The sequence below is a fragment of the Pleurodeles waltl genome, chromosome 8 (genome assembly GCF_031143425.1).
Source record: "Pleurodeles waltl isolate 20211129_DDA chromosome 8, aPleWal1.hap1.20221129, whole genome shotgun sequence".
Taxonomy (NCBI): domain Eukaryota; kingdom Metazoa; phylum Chordata; class Amphibia; order Caudata; family Salamandridae; genus Pleurodeles; species Pleurodeles waltl.
Window position 1 is genome coordinate 1,268,854,562 of NC_090447.1, and position 16,359 is coordinate 1,268,870,920.

A 16,359-nucleotide genomic window follows, 5' to 3' on the forward strand; every position below is an offset into this window, starting at 1 on the left:
ACCTAAACTGAGGTGGTTTTCCCTGGGTGGATAGCAGTAACAGGTCAGAACACTTCTGGGAAAAACTGGGGAAACTGAAGAACAAAAGCTTGTATTCCATAAACAAATATGCAAGACTCAGAAGCAAAAGGTCCTTTACATTATACATTATATAAGATTTCTTTCAATTAAACTGGCAAGAAGTAATGGCTAGAGAAAGTGATCTTGAAACACTTGATAAACAAATCGAGTTTACGCAGGTTGGCGAGTCCATCAAATTCCCTTCCACAATTTGGATAGGCTTGGAAAATAGTATGTCTGGAGTACTAGTACATTCAAGGAGAGCTGATAAAAATCTTTAAGAGGAAACTATTACATGCTTCATCATTTTAATTATGAAAATGTAATGTACAAGACACTGGTAGAGCATTCAGAAGTGCTATGCATGGACGGTGCTTAGCTTAATTACTAAAGTGGTTTAGTAATTCCTTCTCTCACAAGGCTCTAGGAATACCACAAGTAACGTAAAGCAGTCAAATGGTTAATTACCGTTTGACACCACAAACAATTATAATTAGAAATTTAAAAAAAATAAAGTTAAGTAATGAACAAGGTCCTTACCTTTGTTAACGCCTTATTCTGGTAGAGACTATTCTGGTTGCAGATTCTTTACCTTTCGATTTCCCCCAGGCATCAGAGTGGATCAGGAGAATTTTCTAAGCGGTAACCCTGCGTGCTGTTAGGTTGCGTCGATCAGCTCCGTGTTTGGCGTCGCCTGCCCCAGACATGGCATTGGAGGCCCTATGTAGGTGCCACCCTGGTGCACTGACATCAGTTTCCTTTCACGACTGTCCAAGCGGGGCCATAAAGCAGTGGTTCCCAACCGTTTGATGTCTGTGAACACCCACTTTATCATTACTGGAACCTGAAACACCCACTGAATCATCATTGTACTCCGAGGACTCCCCCAACTGATTCATTACTGAAAGCTGGGGACCTAATCTGTTAATATTATTTAATTTCTAAGCAGTTGCAGACCCCCTTGGGAGGCTTCGCGGAACCACGGGGTCCGCGGACCACAGGTTGGGAACCACTGCCTTGAAGAACACTGACTTCTGGTGTGTCAAAAATTAGGCCATGATAGGGGAGTCCCTGTCGCCAGAAATCAGTTCGAAAAACGGGGAGGTACTGCTCAGAACATTCTCCGGATCCAGTGTGATACCTTGGGGAAATTCAAGGTAAGGAAACTGCAACTAGAAGTCTCTATCAGAATGTTTTTTATTTTTACCATAAGCCATTATTAAGCTTCACAGCTCTTCAAGCATGTTCAACTGCATCACAGAAAACATGTCAACAAGGATTCAGTACATGCTTGTTTCTTAAACATCTTTCAGAGACTTCATATTTTAGATGATGTTTCACTTTGCACTAAAAGGATGGGGGCAGGGGGTCAATATTTGCAAAAGTCTATGTCTAATGCCAGTGTGTAGATTGTGATGTGCAAATATTTATTAAAGAAATTCCAGAGGGATGATAGTGGCAATTATTTAGGATATCTATCTTTTCAACTGCAGCTTTGCTACATGCAAAAACAAATCTCAAAAGCAACAGAATAAACAAATGTACAACTATGCATTCCTGAAAAAATTAGAACCAACAATTAAACAAATACCTATGTTAACATGTGGGGATTTAACTTGCAATCGAATCTATTAACATGAATGCAATAAATACAACTTACCTTGTTAAGACAAGAGACAATGTGACTGAGGTCAATCCAGGGTGTCCCCGCTTCAGTTACTTGATGGAAAAGATGGTCCCTAAAGAGTTTAAGTAAGTATCTGTCTCCAGTCTCTGACCAACTGGGGTCTTTCTGAAACCTAGGGACAGAGAAATGTTCAGGGTTTAAGTAAGTATCTGTCTCCAGTCTCTGACCAACTGGGGTCTTTCTGAAACTTAGGGACAGAGAAATGTTCAGGTAAAAACAATGACAAAAACTGCATGTTCTCATTTGCAATCCTATCACAAGGACATTTTTTCTGCACTAGCTGTAAAGCATGAAACATATTTCAAACTACAGGACATTCAGATATATTTGTATTAATTAAAATTTGATAGCTAACAAAATAGAAACTCCCTTTGCCCCAGGGTTTAAAGAACAAGTAATTTATCTTTGGGTATGCCCTATCTGGTAAAGGCTCTATATAGCTGCAGATTCCTTACCTTAGAATTTCCCCCAAGCGTCAGACTGGATACAGAATGTTTTTATGAGCAAATCCGCGTGGTGTTGTCTGGGTCAAAAGTAACATGCATAGTTTCTATATAGGACCTACCTCAGTGCCCGACGTCATTTTTTTTTCATGACTTTCCAAACCAGGAACATGGTGCCATGATGAACACTGACCACTGGTGTTGAAAACTAGGACCCTGAAAGGGGAACAGCCTTTGACTCTAGAAATCTGTTCACAGAACGGGGAAGATGGGTGGGTCGGTAACAAATCTACGGCTAGATACAGTCTCTCCCAGACAAGCGGTTACCAAAGGTAAGTAACTTCTTCATCTGATGGAGACTTCTAGCTGCAGATTCCTTATCATATAATATATGCTCAAGCAATACCTCCCTGGAGGTGGATCTGTGAAACCAATTTTAGACTAAAGTCATCCTGCCGAACAGAATGGGCAAAGCGCCCATCCCTACGCATCTGACTGTCCAGGCATAAGTGTTAAATAATTGTGTACAGAGATGCCCACGTTGCTGCCTGATAATGCCCAGGACCGCAACATTGCAGTGGTCACAGCATTGGCTATGGTGGAGTGATGAGCATGAAACTAAGGGTTGCTTTTTGGCCAGTGCACAGAAGATTTTAATGCACTGCATGATCCATCAGGAGATGGCCCACTTCTTCACAGCCCTTCCTTTCTTGGTCCCGGCATACCCCATGAAGAGATGATCATCCACCCGAAGAGTTTTGTGCGGTCAACGTAGAATGGCTCTTTTTTGGATTCAGCTGGCGGAGTCTCTCCTCTTCCTTAGAGGGGTGTGGTAGAGTGTAAAAGGTAAGCAAGGTGATGGACTGTTCTACACAGAACAGGGCAGCAAGAAAAATAGTTGAGTCCAAAGGACCAGTTTGTTGGGGAAGAAGGAAATGTGGGTAGGCTTGAGGACAGAGCCTTAAGCTCAATGACTCTCCGGGCAGATATAATTGCCACCGGAACGGAAAACTTGATGGTGAGGAGCATAAGAGGGCAAGAATGAACTGGCTGAAAGGGAGTACACTCTCCCTTTGGAAATAGGTGTTACATGACTTGGATGGGGATGCCTCCCCAAGCCACATTTATGCTTTGAAGGCCACATTTGTGCTCTCTTTACATAAACCAGTTTGCATCAGTCCAGGGACCCCCTGCTCTGGCGCAAAACTGGACAATGGGAAAGGGAATAACCACTGCCATGTCCATCACTACTGCAGGGGTGGTGCCCAGAGCTCTTCCAGGTGGCCACTTGATTTTTACATCTTGAATCCACAGTAGGCAGAGGCCCCTGGGGAGCATCTGAGTGGCCAGGCCAGGCAGGTGACGTCACAGCCCCCTCCTGATAGGTGGTCACTCTACTAGGTGACCAATTCCCCTTCCTGGGCTATTTAGGGTCTCCCTCCAGGGTGGGTCTCCAGATTGGCTGTTAAAGATTCCAGCAGCAATTCTCTGCATCGTTTACTTCATCTTCTGGCCACCGGGACTGCAACTGGACCCTCCAGGAACCAACAATCTTCAACTCCAGCGACAAGTCTGCTCTGCGACACTGTTTCTCTGGCTCCTTCCAGCAACTGCAACATTTCCCTGGTTGTGCATCCTCTGAGGGCAACAAGTCTTCAGCCTGCACAAGAAGCAAGAAGAAATCTCCCTTGGAGTCACTCTCCTGCATCCGCAGGCACTAACTGCAATAACGTCCGGCTATGTGGACCTTCTCTTCTGCAAAACTGCATGGATCCTGCAACACAGGTGGTGGCCTGGAGTGCGCCCCTCAGTCCTCTCTACCAGCTGTCCGACTTGGGAGATGGTGAGCCACCAAGGCCTGCTTGTTCCTTCTCCAAGGGATCTTTAGGCTCTGAGTAGCCCTGGTGTGGAAGCGGAGTCAGGGGAAATGAAGACTTCAGATATGAAAGGTGAGAATAAGTAGTAGATTTATTCACAGAAGGAAACTCCAGCCATAGCGGTAAACAACTCCTCGCTATTCCTTCAACTCATATTTCAAATGGTAACATTCTCAGATGGAACTAAAGGAGGACAATACAATACAGGGAAAATAGAAGGGGGGAAAAAGGAACATACCAACAAGGAGACTATAACAAAGATACAATAGCATTTGAGATATCACATCAGGCCTCCAGTACTCTTCCTTGCAAAGCACAGTCTCCTGTATGCTGCTTCAGCGATATGGGACTGCTCTCCAGGTGTGCTGAGTGGGCCTCACTGCGACTCATGTGCCCGCTACCTGTGAGTTGCCTGTGGGGGCTGCATCCTCGTCTTCCGACTCTCCTCACTTCTGGAGGTCACCTGGTACTCCTCTCCTTGGGTTGAGTCCCCCTGGACCTTGCTGGTCCCCGGCAGCTCTGCAACTCTTCATCTGCAGCTTTTGCCTTTGCAAAGGCTTGCTGGTGGTTTTCCAACATCACTGACTGACTGAAACTCTTCTTCCGCCAGGGACCATCGCTTGCATCACTTCTGGAACTCTTCTCCTACTCTAGTGCTGCACAGTGGACTCCTTGTCTTTACTGTCGACCTGGTCCTGCAACTCCAGAAGGGTAGGGAGTGGCTCCTGCCACAATCTGACACTCCAACTCAAACTGGAATTGGTCCTCTTCTTTTGCAGGTCATTTTCTGTCAGTATCTACCTCGGTTTGTTTCTTCCAGTTTTGCTTGCATCTTGCACAGCCCTTTTCCAAAGTTTATCTGTGGGTTTGGGTAAAAACAGGTACTTACCTCTTCTATCCTGGTCACCCAGCGGTGCTCTGGTACTTACCTTTTGGGGATCCTAGGTCCTCCAGCTCCCCTCTACAGATTCTACTTCCTTGGGTGGGAGACTGCCTTTCGCATTCCACTTACTTAGAATATGGTTTGGTCTCCACTTAGGGTCTTAAATATTTTTTGTTGTTTTATTGTTTGCTATTGCTTGCCATGCTAATCACAGACTTCTAATGTGTATATAACAATGTTTACTCACCTCCTAGTGAAGTATTGCCTATACAGTATTTTAATATTTGGGTTACTATAATAAAGTATATTTATTTTTGTAACAAGTGCTGTGTGACTGTGGTGGTACTGTATACGCTTTGCATGTCTCCTAGATACGTCTTGGCTGCTCATCCACAGCTACCTCTAGAGAGTCCGGCTTCCTAGACGCGGTCACTAATAGGGGATAGCGGGATACCTGGATCTGGTGTAAAGTGATAACATAGGTGCTCACCACACAACAGGCCAGCTTCCTACAATGAACACCCCCACTTTATTTCACGGGTACTGAGGGTTTTCAACTGAGGTGCACTGGGTCCCTGCTAAACAGGTCCTTAGTGCCTGTGCTCTTTCCCTAAAAACAGGTAACAATGTGGTCAACTGGCACACAATCCTCTAGCCGTATTAATCACTAGTAGAAGGTACCCCTGGTTTCAAGGGCCTGGGTAGTGGGTGAGTGTCCCCAAGGGCTGCAGCCCACATTGTGCCACCCTCAGGGGCCCCACATCTAGCACATGCAGACTGCCATTGCAGGTTGTGTGTCTTGTGGCAGCTAAAAGTGAAAACACAACTGGAGGAAAATGCCTCTTTTGACATGGTCAACCCCCCCCCTTGAAAACCTACCAGCTACTAGTGTATTGACTGACTGGTCCTGACTAGTTCAGCCACCGTAGACATTTCTGGCCCCCTCGAGGTGAGAGCCAGCGCTCTTGAGGGTCGGAGACAAGAGTATGCACAAGGTTGGGGTGCCAGCACCTCTCCCAGGCAGGATGGACATTCCAGGATGGGGAGCTTCAATGGCCTAGCCCCCTTTGTAATGTGATCCAAGTCTCTCCAGATGACAGACATGACTAACCCCACTGTCCTGACCACAATTTTGGAAGCAGCACAGGCAGGAAAATTTGATTATGAAGTGAGCCCACTTCATGCCAGTTCCACCTCAATGGTGGACAAGCCAAATTGGACACTACTTTTTCAATTTCTCCGTCTTGTTTGGAAGGAATTATGCCCCTAGGGTTAGGGTTATGCCCACTTTCCAGCAGAAGTGGTCATAAAAAGCGTGTAGTCACCCTAGAGGTGGTCAGCCCATTGGCTACCACTGGCACTTCCTGTAAATCCCCTAAATTTAGTATTTAGGAGGCAACCCTGAACCATAAAACTCACATCCTGCCAACCTAAGACAAGGACAAATAAGAGTTGCACCTGCAGAAGAGCAAAAAAGAAGCAGCAGCAGACCACGTTGAACTCAAAAGACTCTGCCCAAGAAGCCAACTCATCCTTCCTTCTATAAAGACTCGAGTCTCCTGTGTGAGGCAGACCTGCTCTGCAACAAAAACTTCAAGGAAAAGACTGCAGCTGCTGGACCCCTAAAGACCTGACACCTGAAGTGATCGCTGCACCCGACGTGAAGCCAATCAAAGGTGCCAACACAGTTTCCCAGCAGCCCAGAGACAGAGTCCAGTGTGGACTTATCCATCTTTGACTCAGCTGAGACATCTGCAGCCGCCGCACACAGGTCCCCTCTCCTACAGCCTTGTGGTGAGAGAAAACCAGACACCTCCGGCAACCACTGCACCCCATCTGAGGTGGTCAACGATGTCCCCTGGCTCCTGGGCTCTTGAGTCCACCCTGGACCACCCCTAACAGACGACACAATGAGCCTTCAACTCGCAAGACACCCTGACTATGATTGCTCCCAGATGAGAAAACCCGACATCTAAGGACACCCCTTCATCCATCGCCCCTCGGCCCTGGAGAAAAGGACCAAAGGTTCACCTACGTTCCCTGAGAACCCCAAGTCTACCACCTACCTGTTTGTTGCCCCCAACTGGTTTCCTAGCCGGAACCTGCAGCCTGTTTGTCACAAAGTCCAACTCCCATAGAGAACAATTGGGTACCCAACACCCTACTGCACACACCTCTTGACCTGGCCGCCCCAGTGCTACCCGGAATGACCTGTTGGAGTGGGTCTGATCAATAAACAGAACTTACCGTGCTCCATAAGTTCTACCTCATAAGTTGTTACTAACCCTGTTTTTGAGGAACTTTGTTTTCATCCAAGGGATAGCATTTACAGAACTCTGAGTATTGCACTAAGTGTTGATTTCTGAAACTGCAAAGTATTTATGCTTAAAAGTCTACTGGCTACGAAGTTCGTGAGTTTGAGCTCAGCATGCTACAAGAGACCTCTCGTCTCCCCTCCAAGTGAGAAGACATCAGGGACAACCAAAGCCGAGCTGCACCAATACCTAGGGTACGGGACCCCTTGCATCAATCAAGGCTTGTTGGAGCCCATCCTGGACTTCAACAGCGCATCCGAAGACCTACCGGCGAAGGACATCGCTATCAAAGAAGACATCCTTCTTAGTTGTTCAACTGCCTTGTTTTGTTTCTCGCCCTGCAGGTTGCTCAAAGAGCGGTGTTCGCCTTGATGCAGCAGCACTGCTGCTGAAGATCTTCTGTACCGAGTGCCCCAGCCCAGGACCACAACTTTCAACGGTATCCCCCTGCTTCCTGGACACCCTCCGACCAAACCCCCTGTTGAAAGCTCCCTGACTTGTTGCCAAGTTCCCCCTTGCACTTCCTTTCTAGGTGGCCCACCTCGTCGCCAAGTGAACGGTGTGGTGCACAGAAACCTGACTCGACTAGCATCACTGCATCCGGACTCCTAGGGCAGGTAAAACTTAACTGCTGGTCTGGTTTGTGACTTTATGCCTCTAGCACTCTATCTCCAAGGGACCCCTGAGAACTGAATGAAAGGACCCCTATGAGATAAAAGTACTTTGGGACCTTTATCGCATAAAAGCACATTGGAGTAAAAGTGATACATGCTTGCAAATCTTCATAAAACTTCAACAGTACCTATTCTCTTGAAAGTATTCCGGTGTTAAAACACAATATAAACAAAGTAACTATTGTGCTAAATAATTGGGCTTGAGTTCCATCTTGAGTGTGTCTCTCACTTACTGAATCTGGGTGTTGAACAAATGCTTAGCACTACCCTCTGATAAGCCTAACTGCCCACACTTCCTCAAAAGAGAGCTTTTGGGACTGCCACTCTTACCCCTATTAAGCAATAATGGTCTCCTGTATTGTCTGCATAGTGTACCTCAACATTTGGTACCCTACTTAGATAGCCAGCTTCCTACTATGAAGCACAACCATCCTCGGAGCGGGCTGCAGACAAATAAAATTAAACTAGGAGGTCCTGCAGGATCAAACTTGCAAAATGCCCATCCCCGCGGACCAGACTGTCCAGGTAGTAGTGTTTGGCAAACATGTGTAGGTATGCCCATGCTGCTGCCTGGCAGATGCCCAGGACTGGGACTCCATGTGTCAATGCAGTGGTCGCAGCATTGCCTCCAGTGGCATGAGCCTGCAAGTCCTTAGAGGGTTGCTTCTTGGCCAGTGAGTAGCAGATTTTGATGCCGAGAACAATGCATCTGGAGAATGAAAATGTCACTTACCCAGTGTACATCTGTTCGTGGCATTAGTCGCTGCAGATTCACATGTTTGGCACAGTCCGCTGCCTGGTGTTGGGCTCGGAGTATTACAAGTTGTTTTTCTTCGAAGAAGTCTTTTTGGTCACGGGACCGAAGGACTCCTCCCTCCTCGGCTCCATTGCGCATGGGCGTCGACTCCATCTTAGATTGTTTTCCCCGCAGAGGGTGAGGATGGAGTTGTTTGGTATAAATAGTGCCCATGCAATGGAGTGAATATGTATGTACGTTAAGAGTTTCTAATAATTATTTACAAATGTTCAGATGTTTAAGATTTATGATCTACTTCTAAACGGCTACAGGCTTCCCGGGGAGGTGGGAGGGTACATGTGAATCTGCAGCGACTAATGCCACGAACAGATGTACACTGGGTAAGTGACATTTTCAGTTCGATGGCATATGTTGCTGCAGATACACATGTTTGGCATAGACTATAAAGCAGTTACCTCCCCTAAAAGCGGTGGTTTAGCCTGTAGGAGTTGAAGTAGTTTGGAATAATGTTCTTAGTACAGCTTGGCCCACTGTAGCTTGTTGTGCATTTAGTACGTCTACACAGTAGTGTTTAGTAAACGTATGAGGCGTAGACCAGGTTGCAGCCTTACATATTTCGCTCATAGGAATGTTTCCTAGAAAGGCCATTGTAGCACCTTTCTTTCTGGTTGAGTGTGCCTTTGGTGTAATAGGCAATTCTCTTTTGGCTTTAAGATAGCATGTTTGAATGCATCTGACTATCCATCTAGCAATGCCTTGTTTAGAGATTGGATTTCCTATGTGTGGTTTTTGAAAAGCTATGAACAGTTGTTTTGTTTTCCTGATTAGCTTTGTTCTGTCAATGTAATACATTAGTGCTCTTTTGATGTCTAATGTATGTAGTGCCCTTTCAGCCACAGAATTTGGTTGTGGGAAGAACACTGGCAATTCTACGGTTTGATTTAAATGGAATGGTGAGATTACTTTTGGCAGAAATTTTGGATTTGTTCTTAGAACTATTTTATTGTTGTGTATTTGAATAAATGGTTCTTGTATGGTAAATGCCTGTATTTCACTTACTCTTCTGAGGGATGTGATTGCAATGAGAAATGCGACCTTCCAGGTTAGATATTGCATTTCACAGGAATGCATGGGTTCGAAAGGTGGACCCATGAGTCTTGTTAAGACGATGTTAAGATTCCATGAAGGAACTGGTGGTGTTCTTGGTGGTATAATTCTTTTAAGCCCTTCAATGAATGCTTTAATAACTGGTATTCTAAATAGAGACGATGAATGAGTAGTTTGTAGGTAAGCAGATATTGCTGCGAGGTGTATTTTTATAGATGAAAAAGCGAGATTTGCTTTTTGCAAATGTAGTAAGTATCCTACTATGTCTTTAGTAGAGGCATGTAATGGTTGTATTTGATTGGCATGGCAGTAGTAAACAAATCTTTTCCACTTAGATGCATAGCAGTGTCTAGTGGAAGGTTTTCTAGCTTGTTTTATGACCTCCATGCATTCTTGTGTGAGGTCTAAGTGTCCGAATTCTAGGATTTCAGGAGCCAAATTGCCAGATTCAATGATGCTGGGTTTGGATGCCTGATCTGTTGTTTGTGTTGTGTTAACAGATCTGGCCTGTTGGGTAGTTTGACATGCGGTACTAGTGAAAGGTCTAGTAGAGTTGTATACCAAGGTTGTCTTGCCCATGTGGGTGCTATCAGTATGAGTTTGAGTTGGTTTTGACTCAACTTGTTTACTAGATATGGAAGGAGAGGGAGAGGGGGAAAAGCGTACGCAAATATCCCTGACCAACTCATCCATAGAGCATTGCCTTGTGATTCGCGGTGTGGGTACCTGGATGCGAAGTTTTGGCATTTTGAGTTTTCTTTTGTTGCGAACAAATCTATCTGGGGTGTTCCCCAAATTTGAAAGTACTTGTTCAGAACTTGGGGGTGAATTTCCCATTCGTGGACTTGTTGGTGGTCTCGCGAAAGGTTGTCTGCTAGTTGGTTTTGTATTCCTGGAATAAATTGTGCTATTAGGCGAATGTTGTTGTGAATCGCCCACTGCCAAATTCTTTGTGTTAGGAGGCACAATTGTGTTGAGTGTGTTCCTCCTTGTTTGTTTAAATAATACATTGTTGTCATGTTGTCTGTTTTGACAAGAATGTATTTGTGTGTTATTATGGGTTGGAAGGCTTTTAACGCTAGAAATACTGCTAACAGTTCTAGGTAATTGATATGAAATTTTGTTTCGTGTATATCCCATTGTCCTTGAATGCTGTGGTGATTGAGGTGTGCTCCCCACCCTGTCATGGAAGCATCTGTTGTTATAACGTATTGAGGCACTGGGTCCTGAAATGTCCGCCCTTTGTTTAAATTTTTGCTGTTCCACCATAGAAGCAAGAGGTATGTTTGGCGGTCTACCAACACCAGATTTTGAAGTTGACCCTGTGCCTGTGACCATTGTGATGCTAGACACTGTTGTAAGGGTCGCATGTGTAGTCTTGCGTTTGGGACAATGGCTATGCATGATGACATCATGCCTAGAAGTTTTAGCACATGTTTTGCTTGTATCTTTTGGTTTGGAAACATAGCACTTATTACCTTGTGGAATGCCTGCACTCTTTGTGGACTTGGAGTGGCAATTCCTTTTGATGTGTTGATGGTTGCTCCTAGATATTGTTGTGTTTGACACGGTTCTAGGTGTGATTTTGTATAGTTGATGGAAAACCCCAGTTTGTGAAGGGTTTGTATGACAAATGTGGTGTCGTTTGCGCATTTTTTTACTGTGTTGGTCTTGATTAGCCAATCGTCTAGGTAAGGGAACACATGTATCTGTTGTCTCCTGATGTGTGCTGCTACTACTGCTAGACATTTTGTGAACACTCTTGGTGCAGTTGTTATTCCGAATGGCAACACCTTGAATTGGTAATGTATTCCTTTGAATACGAACCGTAGGTACTTTCTGTGAGAAGGGTGTATTGGTATATGAAAGTACGCATCCTTTAGGTCTAATGTGGTCATGTAATCTTGCTGTTTGAGCAGTGGAATGATGTCTTGTAGTGTGACCATGTGAAAATGGTCCGATATGATGTAGGTATTTAGTGTCCTGAGATCTAATATTGGTCTTAATGTTTTGTCTTTTTTTGGAATTAGAAAGTACAGGGAGTAAACTCCTGTGTTTTTTTGTTGTACTGGTACTAACTCTATTGCATCCTTTTGCAGTAGTGCTTGAACTTCTAGTCCTAAAAGTTCTAAATGTTGTGGTGACATTTTGCGTGTTTTGGGGGGGATGTTTGGTGGGAAGTTGTGGAATTCTATGCAATAGCCATGTTGGATTATTGCTAATACCCAATTGTCTGTTGTAATCTGTTGCCAAGATTGGTAGAATTGGCTTAGTCTTCCCCCCACTGGTGTTGAGTGAAGGGGTTGCGTGACTTGAAAGTCACTGTTTAGGTGGAGGTGTTTTTGGAGTCTGGAATCTTCCCCTACTCCTTGGGAATTGACCCCCCCCGATATCCCCTGAAACCTCCCCTTTGGAAGGAACCCTGATATGGTGTGGTTCTTGTTTGTTGGCTGGTGGTGTCTGTGGGTTGGCCACGAAACCCCCCTCTAAATGGAGTTTTTCTGAAAGAGCCTCTGCTCTGCGGGGAGTAGAGTGCGCCCATGGCCTTGGCCGTGTCTGTGTCCTTTTTAAGTTTTTCAATGGCTGTATCCACTTCAGAGCCAAAAAGTTGTTTCTCGTTGAAGGGCATATTAAGGACAGCCTGCTGGATTTCAGGTTTGAAGCCTGAAGTGCGTAGCCAAGCGTGTCTCCTTATGGTGACAGCAGTGTTGACTGTTCTTGCTGCAGTATCGGCTGCGTCTAGTGAAGAGCGGATTTGATTGTTTGAGATCGTTTGTCCCTCTTCCACTATTTGCTGCGCCCTTTTTTGGTATTCCTGGGGAAGATGGTCTACGAGAAGTTGCATCTCGTCCCAGTGTGCTCGGTCATATCTGGCCAGCAGCGCTTGTGAATTTGCGATGCGCCACTGGTTGGCTGCCTGTGATGCTACTCTTTTCCCTGCCGCATCAAATTTTCGGCTTTCTTTGTCCGGAGGTGGGGCGTCGCCAGATGTATGTGAATTTGCTCTCTTGCGAGCTGCCCCTACTACCACGGAGTCAGGTGGTAACTGCGAAGTAATAAACACTGGGTCTGTGGGTGGTGGTTTGTATTTCTTATCCACCCTTGGGGTGATGGCTCTTGATTTTACGGGCTCTTCAAAAATTTGTTTTGCGTGCCGTAACATCCCTGGTAGCATTGGGAGACATTGATATTGGCTGTGTGTAGCCGAGAGGGTGTTAAATAAAAAATCATCCTCTATAGGATCGGAATGCAGTTGGACATTGTGGAATTCTGCTGCCCTAGCCACCAGTTGCGAGTATGAGGTACTGTCCTCTGGCGGTGACGGCTTTGTGGGGTATGACTCGGGATCATTGTCCGGCACTGGGGTGTCATACAGGTCCCAAGCGTCTTGATCCTGATCGTCATGACTTATGGTAGTTTGCGCTGGTGAGTGCATTTGTGGCGGTGTTTGTGCCGGCGATGCCTGTGGTGGAGAGGGCGGAGGCGTGACTTTTTTAACCACTTTGGCTTGTGGTTGTGCGTCATCCTTTGGAAGTTCGATCCTTCTTTTCCTCATGATTGGGGGAAGGGTTGATATCTTCCCTGTGTCGTGCTGGATGTACAGTCTCTTTTGTGTGTAGTCCGATTCTACACTTTGGAGCTCTTGTCCAAATCTGTGCATTTGGCCACTTATTCCTTGTTCCTCTGAGTAGGATGAAGGTGTGGTATTTTTCGGCGCCGAGAGAGAATCTTTTTTCGGTTTCGGCACCAACAGAATTTTTGTTCCTTTCGGCATGGATTCTCGGTGCCGATGTTTTTCGGTGCCGGTATCTTGTTTTTGTCTCTCGGAGCCGCTTTCTCGGCTCCGAGGTTGCTCCATGGCGGTCCCTCGACCGGAGTCGGGTGTCTTCGCTATGGGCGTGCCCTTTTTCGGCGCCTTCGACGGGTCGCCTGTTTTATGGGTCGAGCCATGGCCTGTTGGCAGTGGCGTCCCCTGGGCTTTCGGTTTGTCGATGCATTTACTTTTCGACGTCTTACTCACAGTTTGTTGCTGTTGTTCGACGTCGGAGTCTCCGGATTCTGATTCCGGAACCGAGAATGTTTCCTCTTCCTCGTCGAAACGTTGTTTTGTCGACGTGGACGCCATTTGTTGACGCCTGGCTCTTCGGTCCCGGAGTGTTTTTCTGGACCGGAAGGCTCGACAGGCTTCACAGGTATCCTCCTTGTGCTCGGGGGACAAGCACAAGTTACAGACCAAGTGCTGATCTGTATAAGGATACTTACTGTGACATTTTGGGCAGAAACGAAACGGGGTCCGTTCCATCGGCTTCGATGTCGCACGCGGTCGGGCCGACCAGGCCCCGGTGGGGAATCGAAACTACCCCAAAGTCTTCCGATGATCGGTGTCGATGTACCTAACTATCCCGATACCGAATGGAACAATACCGACGCTTTCTTCCGAGATTCTGACTAACTTTCCGAACCGAAACACGGAGCGAAAAGGAATACGTCTGAACCCGACAGCGGAAAAAAACAATCTAAGATGGAGTCGACGCCCATGCGCAATGGAGCCGAAGAGGGAGGAGTCCTTCGGTCCCGTGACCAAAAAGACTTCTTCGAAGAAAAACAACTTGTAATACTCCGAGCCCAACACCAGGCAGCGGACTGTGCCAAACATGTGTATCTGCAGCAACATATGCCATCGAACAGTTTGTTTCTGCACTGCCTGACCTTTCTTTGCACCAACATACCCCAATAAGAGTTGGTCTGCCACTTGGAACTCTTTTGTTCAATCAAGATAGAACGACAATGCTCTTTTTGGGTCCAGATGGTTGAATTGCTCCTCTTCTTTAGAGGGATGCAGAGGAGCGTAGAAAGTGGGTAAAGTGATAGATTGGTCCACGTGATTTGGTGTCACCACTTTTGGGAGTAAAGAGGCCTTAGCTGGAAAAACAGGCAAGTAGTGAGGCTTGGATGATAAGGCCTGCGGCGCACTCACCCTCAGGCCGAATGTTACTGCCACGAGACATGCTGTTTTAAGCGTGAGGGGCAAAGGGGACAGTTATGTAGAGGCTTGATAGGAGCACATATTAAACATCTAAGAATCAAATTAAGGTCCCGCTGAGGCGCAGTAAAAGGCGAAGGGGTAAACATATGTACAAGACCTTGGTAGAGGGATGCCTGGCTGCAAGAAGTACATTACAAACTTTGGGAGGTAGGTCGAAAGCTGCCAACTGTTGCCGCTAAATTTTCCCGCAAGAAGGTGGAGAATTGACAGGTTTGGGTAGAGGCCCCTCCTCCTGCTGTTGTGACAGAAGATCCTCACAAAGGGACAGCCTGATCATAGCGTTGATGCTCATATTGAGAAGCTCAAGACACCAGATTCTTAGTTACCAGTCTGGAGCCACAAGGATGATTTGGGCCCGGTTGTTCCTGATCTTCTTGAGAACTCTGGGCAGGAGTGGTATGGGCAAAAGGGCGTACAGGAGGCCAGAACTCCACTTGAGACTAAAAACGTCTCCGAGTGAGAGCCGCCTTAGAAACGACAGCACGCAAAACTGCTGACATTCTGCTATCTCAGGGGAGTTGAACAGATCTAATCAAGGCTCGCCCCACTGCTGGAAGAGACTTTGCGCAACATGCGGATGGAGACGCCATTCGTGATCCACTAGGCATTGACTGCTGAGTTAATCCGGTGTGGCATTCAGGGAACCTGCCAGATGTTGAACCACCAGGAGTATGTCCTGATGCTCCAGCTATGCCCAGAGGTGTACAGCCTCTTGACAAAGGGTCTACAACCTCACCTCTCCTACTTGTTGCAGTACCACATGGCAGTGATGCTGTCTGAACACCTGCCCTAGCCTTCCATTGATGGAGGGTATTGTAGTGTGGTCAGTGTTATGTATCCTTTGCGCGTTAGCTTCAGGCTTTAGGCCTTTGTGCACTTTGCCCTGGATGTATTTTATTCCTTTGCTCGCAGCTTAGAGCCTCTGTGCACTTTGCTCTAAATGCTTTTTATTCGGCTTCGTACTGTTATTTTTCAAATACCCAGTTCTACGGTCTTGTTTTATTTTTTATATCACACTGTTTAGCCTACTTCAGCACTGGAGTTCTCAATAACACATTCTTGTTCAGTCTGTGCTTCAGTCAAGGATACAGTCTGGTACATTGCCGATAGACGTGGTAGGAGTTTAGTCTTTGGCATTCTTGCGTTGGGACATTTTGTGATCACACTGACATGTTAGTTTTAAAAACACTTCCCTGTCCCAATACAGGGGAGAGGGAGATTCCGACCAGGCAACCACAACTAGACGCTGACTGCCTCGTTGCAGATGCTGAACCAGATCACAGGCCTTTGCTCAGGTATGAGGGGTTATGGCTTCCCGGGGAATCTGAAAGGCAAGTTAGAAGTTTAACATGCTGTGCTCGAAATAGAACCAGCTGAGAGAGAGTAGAAATTATTAACACCATGTTAGCGTTATTCTTATGTTTCACTATCCTCGTGACTATTTCAATCCTACTGTGTTGTATGGTTCTGGTTATTGCGGCTCACGCCTTAATATCTAAAATGCAGTTG

The 16,359-nt window shown here is 46.2% G+C and overlaps 1 protein-coding gene across 2 annotated transcripts in view; it reads right to left on the reverse strand.

The window, feature by feature from the left end:
* PAN3 (poly(A) specific ribonuclease subunit PAN3) overlaps positions 1–16,359 on the reverse strand; it is a 620,383-nt gene that overhangs the window by 34,336 nt on the left and 569,688 nt on the right. Inside the window, exon 19 of one of the 2 annotated variants that reach the window (XM_069202205.1) lies at positions 1,721–1,859. The exons of the other annotated variant lie outside the window; for it this stretch is intronic. Coding sequence (XP_069058306.1) covers positions 1,721–1,859 — 139 coding nt within the window. The remainder of the gene's footprint in view (positions 1–1,720; positions 1,860–16,359) is intronic. 2 annotated transcript variants of the gene reach the window in all.